Here is a 10,631-nt window from a genome sequence, read left to right as displayed (position 1 = left end):
GGCTCTGTTAACTGCACTCTGATCAGATGGCGGTCAGAGCTCACACTAGACAAATATTTGCCAGAAGAGTAAACTTTGAACTTAATGTTTCATGGTCCTGAAGGTAAGCTAACACTGTTTTGCTATGACAGTGTGTGTGTGTGTGTGTGTGTGTGTGTGTGTGTGTGTGTGTGTGTGTGTGTGTGTGTGTGTGTGTGTGTGTGTGTGTGTGTACACATCATCATGGGACATCACTGAAGATATGACACTTTAACACGATACAAATTAGTCATTGTCAACGAATAGGAACCCTCCTGGTTCAAATACCAGAATACCACATACCTGAGTCCAAGAAGATCGTACTGAAGAGCAGCTTCTCTTGCAACTCACTGGCAGGGGCTCCTGTAGGCGAGACAGGACACTCCAGGCAGCAAAGGGCAGGAAGGCACTTCGTGTGACTAATGGACGATGGACCATTTGGCAGACCGGTGGAACGTGGTGCTGGTAACAGGTCCAGAGCACACTGCAGAGAGTAGATCAGGAACAGCAGGCCAGGATTCAGCAACAAAGCTGGTCGCTGTACAAGCAGAGGTCAGCAACACAGCGGGTAATCGGATAGTCCAGCAGTCGGCAATCAATTGGTTTTTCAGACAATCAGAGGCATATGCAAGTGAGGTGATGTCACATGCAACAGCGGGTAGGGAAGCCAGGGTGGTTCAGGAGACAATAACTGCATGCTAAGGAGGTACTAGATACCGTATTTTTCGCACCATAAGACGCACCTAGGTTTAGAGGACAAAAACCGGGTACAGGGTAAAAAAATATACTAAACCTGGTGCATCCATGGTGCAGGTGCGACTTGTGGATCTTCTACCACTCAATCCCCCCCAATTATTTCCCTCCTGTGTTTCCTCTGTCCCCTTGTTTCTTTCTGTCTCCTCTGTCCCCCCATGTCTCTTCTATTCCCCTGTATCTGTCCTGTCCTCATGTCCTCCTTCCCCTCTCCGTCTCTTCTGTACCCGGTGGGGCCTCTGTCCTCCTGCCCCATGTCCCTTATCTCCCTGGAGTGGCTCTGTCCCCTTGCTTCTGCTGCCCCCTGTGTGGCTTTGTCCCCCTGCCCCTTCTGTCCTTGGTGTGGCTCTGACTCACTTAGTGCAGTGATTGGACAGATAACAGTGAAAGAGTTTCAGTCCTGCCTCCAAGACCGTCGAATGCAGTCACAACAGCAGGCGGCGGTGATTGGATGGCATCCTCACAGCGCCCTCTTTTAACTGGCCGCACGGCGTCTGGAGCCTGGGCTGAGTACTGTTAAGCTGGAGCCGGCATGAAGATTGCTGGGATCCCTGCTCATCGCGAGACTAAATTCCTGCACCTGATTGGTAAGTATCTCACTTACTAAGAGGTACAAGGGGAAAGAGCCATGCCAGGGAAAGAAAGATCATGGGGACAGAGCCAGGCCAGGACAAAAGGGGCAGAGGGACAGAGCCATGCCAGGGGCAGGTGGACAGAGGCCACACCGGGGACAGAAGTGACACGGTGCAGGGGGACAGAGCCACAGGGACATCAGAGATGGGGCGAGGACACAGGGAGACAGAAGGGGGACAGGATACCTTCAAATCATAAAACGCACTGACTTTTCCCCCACACTTTTGGTAAAGAAAAAGTGCGTCTTATGGTCTGAAAAATACAGTACTATACTTCAGATAAGATGGCTATGGGGGAGATGGTGAACACATTGGACAATATACATACTGGGCAGGTAAACTAGCTGCAAAAAGCAGAAAGACAATTTAGTGAATTTTAACTATACCACTAATTGAATGACTGAAACTAATATGGACCTGACAGTGTCTCTTACAATTCTGGGGCAGAGGCTGGATAAAGTTGTGCTGAAAACAAAAGGAAAGGACAAATCTTGAAATGATATGACAATCACTGTATCTTTACAATTTTTAGAATTTAATATTTTTATTAATCAGCAAAGGCATAATTGAGACAATAGACATATTGTCCAATCTGTTTCACCTAGGGAATGCGGGTTGCGCTAATTGTGCAAAGCACATTGCATAACTGATGTAAGTAATGGTAACATTTTTGTGCACTATTTAGTGAATAGTTAACGCTAACTAGTCAATATGCACCAATCAAGGAAACATACAAATATTTCCATAATTGAGATATACACATATACTGTATCTGTAAGGCTGCGTTCACCCTGACATAAAAAATATTTTGCGGAACGGATCAACAGACATTTGAACGGATCCGATGTTAATCAATATGACCCATTTTAGTCTGTTTGCTCAGTTCCAATGCACGGAACTGAAGGCTATACGATACAAGATTTTTTCTTTCCAGAGCACTGATACTAAACAGAGGCTCACGGGTTTAATTGAAAACAGTGTATACAAAAAATGTGTAGCTTTCATCCATATTTTATTTGTAGGAAGCAGGAGAGAAAACACAGCCATCACTGCAAGTGCCAGGAGTGGGTACAAAAACTGACTTTGTCTCCAGTGGCTGGAAACCCTAGCTCTGGCTCGGCCAGTTCAAAGGACACCTGAACTGAGAGGGATATGTAGACTGCCATATTTATTTCCTTTTAAACAATACCAGTTGCCTGGCAACCCTGCTGATCTATTTGGCTGCAGTAGTGTCTGAATCACACACCTGAAATATGCATGCAGCTACTCTAGTCTGACCTCAGTCTGAAACATCGGATCTGCATGCTTGTTCAGGGTCTATGGCTAAAAGTATTAGAGGCAGAGGATCAGCTGGACAGCCGGGCAATCTGCATTGTTTACAAGGAAATAAATATATATTGCCTACATATAAATATATATATCTGCTTTATAAAGCGCCAACATGTTTCGTGACGCTGTACACGGTGAGAAACGAGCACGGGATACATAATATTACAGAAACATGGTATATACCAATATACAAAATACAGAATTGCTGACAAAATACAGAATTGATACAAAATACAGAATTGGTAATAACAGTGACAAAAGTAACATAATGAATAAAATGTACAATGATTTCCAGGACACAAAAGGGGGAGAGAGCCCTGCCCTTGCAAACTTACAATGTAAAGGAATAGGGGGGAAACAAGAGGTGGGGTAGTATACGATAATTATACCTAAAGGCAGTGTGTTTTAGGATATCTAGTAGGAGTGCCACTTGGCCTTAGGACAAAGGGGAAGTGGCCTAAGGTAGAGTGTATGTTTGTTGGAGAAAGTGAGTTTTGAGAGAGTGCTTAAAGGTTGGAGAGTGATGGATGTGTTGTGAAAGGGCATCCCAGCGGAGGGGTGATAGACATAAGAAATCTTGTATACGTGAATGCGAGGAGGTAATTCTAGAGGAGTACAAAAGAAAGTCATGTGCAGATCTAAAAGGATTTTTTACATTACTTTTTTACGATCAAATGAAGATGTCACATCAGTCATATATTTTCCATTAACATGGAAAATAACACTTGGTTCTTCCTATTCAGTAAGCCAGCGCCTATTCAGGAGTTATTGGGCAAGACTCTCTAACACTGCTATTGCCTACTGAGTGCTCTAGTGGCTGCCTCGCAAGTGCTTTGAGTCCAACAGGAGAAAAGCGCTATACAAATATTGGAATTATAAAATGTGTACAGGTGTCCCCTGATGTCAGTGACCTCCCCCATAGTAATCTGCCTGGAGGTTTTAGTCTTGCCCGATGTCTATTGTTAACTGCAGGTATGTCAAAGGAAGTTCCTGCAACAGGGTGGTCCTGCATCCTCCTTCTACTCTCTCCATAGTGCAGAACATGCCTCTCAGTTAAGAGGTGATCAGTCTGCACAACAATTGATCTTAAACTGCCGTCCAAAAAATCAAGCATTATAAACCTGGCCAATAAAAGCTTAAAGTGTGTTAGCTAAAAGTGATATGGAGGCTGCCATGTTTTGTTTCCTTTTAAACTATACCAGTTGCCTGGGAGCCCTGCTGATCTATTTGGCTGCAGTAGTGTCTGAATAACACCAGAAACAAGCATGCCGCTAATCTTGTCAAATCTGACAATCTGCTGCATACTTGTTCAGGGTCTATGGCTAAAAGTATTAAAGGCAGAGGATCAGCAGGACATCCAGGCAACTGGTGTTGCTTAAAAGGGAATAAATATGGCAGCCTCCATGTAACTCTTACCTCGTGTTCACTTTAACTACCACATTGACAAATATGTCTTCATGTGGCCAATTAGATGAATGTCAAGTCACAATATAGCTCAGTGTGAAACTGGTCTTGTAACCTGATGCTTGTGGTGAAAGGGGATAATAAGAGACCTCTATCATGTTTTCACTTCTGACCTGCAGAGGCGTAGCTAAGGTTCTCAGCGCCCGCGACAAACAAGGTTTTTGTGCCCCCGTCTGGGCAATCCTGTGCTAAAAATGGGCATGGCCTGCATTAGAATGTAGGTGTGGTCATGGGTGGAGCTAAATGTACAAATTCTGTTTAGATAGCCAGATATGCCCCCTTCCCTCATTCAGATAGCCAGATGTTCCCACATTTAGATATCCGAACGTGCCCCCTTCCCCATTCAGATAACAGATGGCCAGATGTGCCCCCATCAGATAGCCAGATGTGTAATAACAGCAAAAGACTCACCGGTTTCAGCATTCTGGCAATGATCTCATCTCTTCCCTACAGTCTCTTGTCACATGACACCCCTGTTACCCAGGAGAGGATGCTGGGCACGCTGCAGAGGAGAGATGATGTCATCGCCAGAACGTTGGAGCCGGTCAGTCTTCTGCTCTTGTAAATGTTCCCACAATCTTCTGCAGAGGGAAGGAGATAAGTATGGACATTTCGGGTGGCCAGCAAGCCTCTTTCATGCACATGGAGGTGCGGCAGCCATGCTGAAGGCCCTCACAGTGCTGCGCCTGGGGACATACAGGGGTTGGACAAAATAATGGAAACACCTAACATTTTGGCATCATAATCTTTGAACATGTTTTAAGCAATCAAAACTTGACATATGTTAAATGTTTTTTGTTTATTATTTTGGTTATTTGATATGTTTAATTAAAATAATTGTTTTTTTACAGATATTTAAACCAAAGTTGATTTTAATTTATAAAAATGGCATATCTCTCAGACTTTCAAAGAGGCCAAATTGTTGGTGCTTGTGTGGCAGGCGCTACTGTAACAGAAACTGCCCGAATGCTTGGCATTTTAGGAGGTACTGTCTCAAAAGTAATGACTGCCTTTGAAAGAGAAGGAAAAACGTCGAAGTTGTCTGAGAGAGACCGTCGGACTCTATATCGAATTGTTAGAAAAGCTCGCAAGACCACGGCTCCTAAAATCACTGCAGAGCTGAATGAACACCTACAGAACTCAATTTCCACAAAAACTGTTCGTCGGGAGCTGCACAAATCTGGATTCCACGGAAGAACTGCAATTAGAAAACCTCTGCTCTCAAAGACAAATGTTTCAAAGCGTTTAGAGTGGTGTAGAAACCACCAGAATTGGTCCCTCGAGCAGTGGAAAATTTTGATTTTCTCTGACTAATCATCGTTTACCTTATTTCCGACCTCCAGCCGAGTGTACGTTTGGAGACAGCCAAAAGAAGCATTTCATCCAGACTGCCTTCTCCCAACTGTAAAAAAACATGGCGGGGGTTCTGTGATGATCTGGGGTGCTATTTCTTGGAAATCCGCCGGGTAAATGATTTTCCTTCATGGAAGAATTAACAGCTGAGACTATTTAGGAATTTTGGGCGACCAAGTTCATCCTATGATTCAAGAACTGTTTCCGTAGGGAAATGCCATCTTTTAAGATGATAATGCCCCAATACATACAGCTACAATTGTTAAAGAATGGCATGAGGAACATTCTAATGAAGTTGAGCATCTCATCTGGCCAGAATGGGCTAAAATTCCTTTGGAAACAATTCACAATTTGTATGAATCAATACCTCTGAGAATTGAGGCTGTAATTGCCACAAAAGGTGAACCTACACCATACTAAAATATATTTTGTTGATTTTCAAGGTGTTTCCATTATTTTGTTCAACCCCTGTATATTCCCTCTTGTCCCCTCCTCCCCCCCCCCCCCCCCCCCCATAGCTACGCCTTTGCTGACCTGCACTCAAGCTACAATGATCGTTTTATTGATCTTTTAAGTTGAGTTTGGAACCTCTTGCTGGCAAAATAGTAAAGAAAAGGGTTAATGCAACTATTGGAAAAGGCAATACAAACAGTGAATTGGATTAGAACAGTAATGTGATTTTTTGTCTTGCAACTCAGAGTTAGTTTGAATCGCGCTAACAACTTCAAAAAATCGAAAATGTGGAATGGAAGCCAGCAGATCAGGAAAGCTAACACCATTGCCACCACAACTTTCAAAATCTTGTCAGTTTTGGCCCTCTTCTGCTTCATTTTGCCCAATGCCAAAATGATTTTGTATATCAGGCAATAACATATTCCCTGTACGATGGAAGGAATGACAAATCCCACTGTATATTTCATAGCGCCTATGAATACTGGCCAGAATATACTGTTTGGAGGATACACCATTGTACACACAACATGATTTGAGAAGTTTGAGTGAATCGTCTGTCGAAAGTACATTGTTGGAGTGCTCATTGCAAAAGCTAAAATCCAGACAACAGCTGTTATCATTTTTGCCTTGGTGAGAGTTCGTTTTTTAAGTGCTTTCATTGGACGCACTATACTGTAATATCGATCGATACTAAGGCAGGTGAGCAGGAAGATGCTGGCGTACATATTCACTGATGACATCGTGGCACAAAATTTGCACCAGAAGTTACCAAAGATCCATTTATATTTCCCTGACAAATCTACAGCCCAGAAAGGTAGCGTAGCAACAAAGGACAAGTCTGCCATGGCTAGATTCACAATGTAAATATTTGCAACTGACTTTACTGGGACGCAGCATGTCAGCCCCACAATGATAACTGTGTTTCCTAAAGTCCCTGCCACGAATATGATCATGTATATTACTGGGAACAAAATATACTGGTAGTTGTTTTCTTGCATGAGGTGAGAGCAGGTCTTGTTTTCTATGACATTGGAAGACTGGACAGGTATGTATCCTGGTAATTTCGATGATGCATTTGAAGGGTGCAGATCCATGTTTTCAGCTTATAACGTCAGCTTGTAAACCTGAAAAGAGAAATGTTTTATTGAATTTCATTTATTTAAAACTGCCTTACTTTAAAAGGATGGATTTCTTCCTGGCAATATGGGTCCTGAAGTCCCCAGACATGACAATTGTTGATCTGCCTGTTATCAGGCAAGTCTGGCAACAAGTGGGATAAAACTCTGACATAACATTCAATAAAAATGTGTTTTCCTAGTTTTTATTACCCATACAGTTATCATATTTGCTTTTGTGCACAAGTAATATTGTCTGTTAGTTACCAAAGTACAGTTTATCTGCTCTGAAAGCTGCCATTGCATGTTACTGCATAGCTGCTATATTTATATATTAAAATCTATCTAGTGATCATTTCTCACCTCTCTCTGTTAATCAGCTCAGTACAGTTCAGTTTCAGCACACTGCTGGCTGTATACTACTTGTCGCCAGCAAAGGAATGTAAACAAAAGATAATGTTATCACCTCTTCAGATGCGGCCAGAAGGTTTCCACTTAAGTAAGGAGCTTTCCTCTGAAGAACAAAGTGCTGTGTTCAACTGTTTGAAAGCTGTTCTGCTACATTTTTTGTGGTAGTAGATTTTATGCTGTAAATAATCTTTTAGAGCAAAAGAAGAAATGCTGAGGGTTTTTTTACCACTTTAAAGCTACTAATTCAAAGCTGAAGACTCTATAGTCTGAAATATGTTGTCTTTTGTAAATAAGTAATACTTCTGGCATTACTGTTTATTTAAATGTAGAAATCTGTGCTTATCTTCACCTGCATGCTCCCTCAAACAAATTCCAGACCTCAGCACTTGGCCACCTTCCTGCCTATAAAGTGGGTTTTAAAAATCATGCTTCCTGTAAACTACAGATCTATGCCTTGATGTAGGTTATGCCAGCATGGTGATCTAAAAAAAGCTCCCCCCATCCCTTGTGCCTAAAACTGAATATGTCAAGTAGTTGAACTGCGCTCTCCACTTTCCTATAAATCAATAGACAGATAGTACATAGCGTAATTCCATAAACATACAGTGTTCCACAGACAGTCAATCACCACTGTGACAAGTGTGCTCGTGCTGCACTCGTGACTCCACTCCCAATTTAGATTGCGCTCACCAAATCACAACCACCTCAGAGCCAGGTGGATCTAGCGTATTTTTCACAAACAAGCTCCAGGCGCTTTAAAATCTTCAGTTCTTAGTTTAATATCACTCTCCGGACTCATAAAATATAAACACATAAAATATCATAGTGTACACTGCATAAAAATTGAAATAGCCCGCGCAATGAATGCGCACTCACTTATGTCTTCTTGAGATATAGTGCATCAAATATACTGGCGGCAGCGAGATCTGTCCTGGCCTCCGGGCATGGGGTGAACGGCGTCCCATCTCTCTCCTGCTGTCCCTTTCTCCTGGTCTGCGCTGGCTCGCGTCCTCCACGCTATGCTGTTACTCTACCACTTCCTAGTGCAGTGACGTCAGACGCGCCGGCCGTAGCTCCGCCCTACGCGTTTCGTCTAGTCAGACTCATCAGGGGCTGACGTTACTGGCGCGCTCCGTCCTTTTATACTGCACTACTAGTTCTATTGGTGGAAAATGAATAAAAACTCCCTGTCCTCAGATCAAGGACTACTAGAACATGGACGCCGGCATGAACAGCCGTGCAATCCTCCACAATTCAATACTGTTTTTTGCTATTCCCTCCATATTTAAATGAATACTACCTTGGTGTTACACACTCAGCTACTATGTTTGAATGTGCTCATTTACAGGGAAGTGGTAGAGTAACAGCATAGCGTGGAGGACGCGAGCCAGCGCAGACCAGGCGTAAGGGACAGCAGGAGAGAGACGGGACGCCGTTCACCCCATGCCCGGAGGCCAGGACAGATCTCGCTGCCGCCAGTATATTTGATGCACTATATCTCAAGAAGACATAAGTGAGTGCGCATTCATTGCGCGGGCTATTTCAATTTTTATGCAGTGTACACTATGATATTTTATGTGTTTATATTTTATGAGTCCGGAGAGTGATATTAAACTAAGAACTGAAGATTTTAAAGCGCCTGGAGCTTGTTTGTGAAAAATACGCTAGATCCACCTGGCTCTGAGGTGGTTGTGATTTGGTGAGCGCAATCTAAATTGGGAGTGGAGTCACGAGTGCGGCACGAGCACACTTGTCACAGTGGTGATTGACTGTCTGTGGAACACTGTATGTTTATGGAATTACGCTATGTACTATCTGTCTATTGATTTATAGGAAAGTGGAGAGCGCAGTTCAACTACTTGACATATTTCTGCATCTGCAACCCTGATACAGCGATCCCACTACTAACTGTAGTGAACATTGACTGCTGGAAGCACTGAATGATATTTTTTGGAACTCTAAGTATTAAGATATAGGAATTCTGCTCTGAGGACTGTAAATTGACAGATCTAAACTGATAACTATATATATTGAGGAGGGCTTTTCGGGATATTGGTATTGTGTATTGTGGATTGTGACAGGAATAAGTTGGCAGCGCAGCCTTGTTCATTTACTGATAAAACTGAATATGGATGAGGTGGGCGATGAGCGGTGGAAGTAAATAAAGAAATGTGCAGAATTGCCTACATACACATTAAAGCCGACCTAAACTCAGGGCTTTGGAATGCCTGCCTCTAGAGTTGGAAAACCTTTTCCCAGCACTATGTATTCCAACACCTGCCTCATCCACACTGGGAAGGTTGGCCAATAAGATGCTAACAAATCCAAGCAAATTTTAAGCAGCTTGGAAATGGACCTATCATATGTAGCAGCAGATGACTTTTCTATTTTTAGTTTGCATACAATTTGTAGCATGTCATTGACCATCCCTAGTTCTGGGTAGTGATTCAGAAAGCTTATACTGTATGGAAAGTCAAAACATCAGCCAGGAAAGTAGAATTCTGAAAGTCAGCAATGATTGCTTTCTTATTCCTCTCAAATCAAGTTTGTTTTTGAAAGAAAACATCAGCTGAACCTATGGTCAAAAAACAGATACTTACCTTACAAGATTTTATTTATTTTTTCCAATATATTTTTATTATACAGGGTGAGCCATTTATATGGATACAACTTAATAAAATGGGAATGGTTGGTGATATTAACTTCCTGTTTGTGGCACATTAGTATATGTGAGGGGGGAAACTTTCCAAGATGGGTGGTGACCATGGCGGCCATTTTGAAGTCGGCCATTTTGAATCCAACTTTTGCTTTTTCAATAGGAAGAGGGTCATGTGACACATCAAACTTATTGAGAATTTCACAAGAAAAATAATGGTGTGCTTGATTTTAATGTAACTGCATTCTTTCATGAGTTATTTACAAGTTTCTGACCACTTATAAAATGTGTTCAATGTGCTGCCCATTGTGTTGGATTGTCAATACAACCCTCTTCTCCCACTCTTCACACATTAATAGCAACATCGCAGGAGAAATGCTAGCACAGGCTTCCAGTATCCGTAGTTTCAGGTGCTGCACATCTCGTACCTTCACAGCATAGACAATT

General features: G+C 42.6%; 1 protein-coding gene across 1 annotated transcript; it reads right to left on the bottom strand.

The window, feature by feature from the left end:
• Positions 1 to 6,094: 6,094 nt before the first annotated feature.
• On the bottom strand, positions 6,095 to 7,096 carry LOC137544878 (type-1 angiotensin II receptor A-like). The gene has a single exon (XM_068265976.1). It carries the CDS (start codon positions 7,094 to 7,096, stop codon positions 6,095 to 6,097), a length of 1,002 nt encoding a protein of 333 aa, XP_068122077.1.
• Between the last annotated feature and the right edge of the window lie 3,535 nt (positions 7,097 to 10,631).

This window comes from Hyperolius riggenbachi, chromosome 2, assembly GCF_040937935.1.
Source record: "Hyperolius riggenbachi isolate aHypRig1 chromosome 2, aHypRig1.pri, whole genome shotgun sequence".
Taxonomy (NCBI): domain Eukaryota; kingdom Metazoa; phylum Chordata; class Amphibia; order Anura; family Hyperoliidae; genus Hyperolius; species Hyperolius riggenbachi.
Note: the sequence above shows the minus strand (reverse complement) of the source record. Positions and strands in the feature narration are given on the sequence as shown.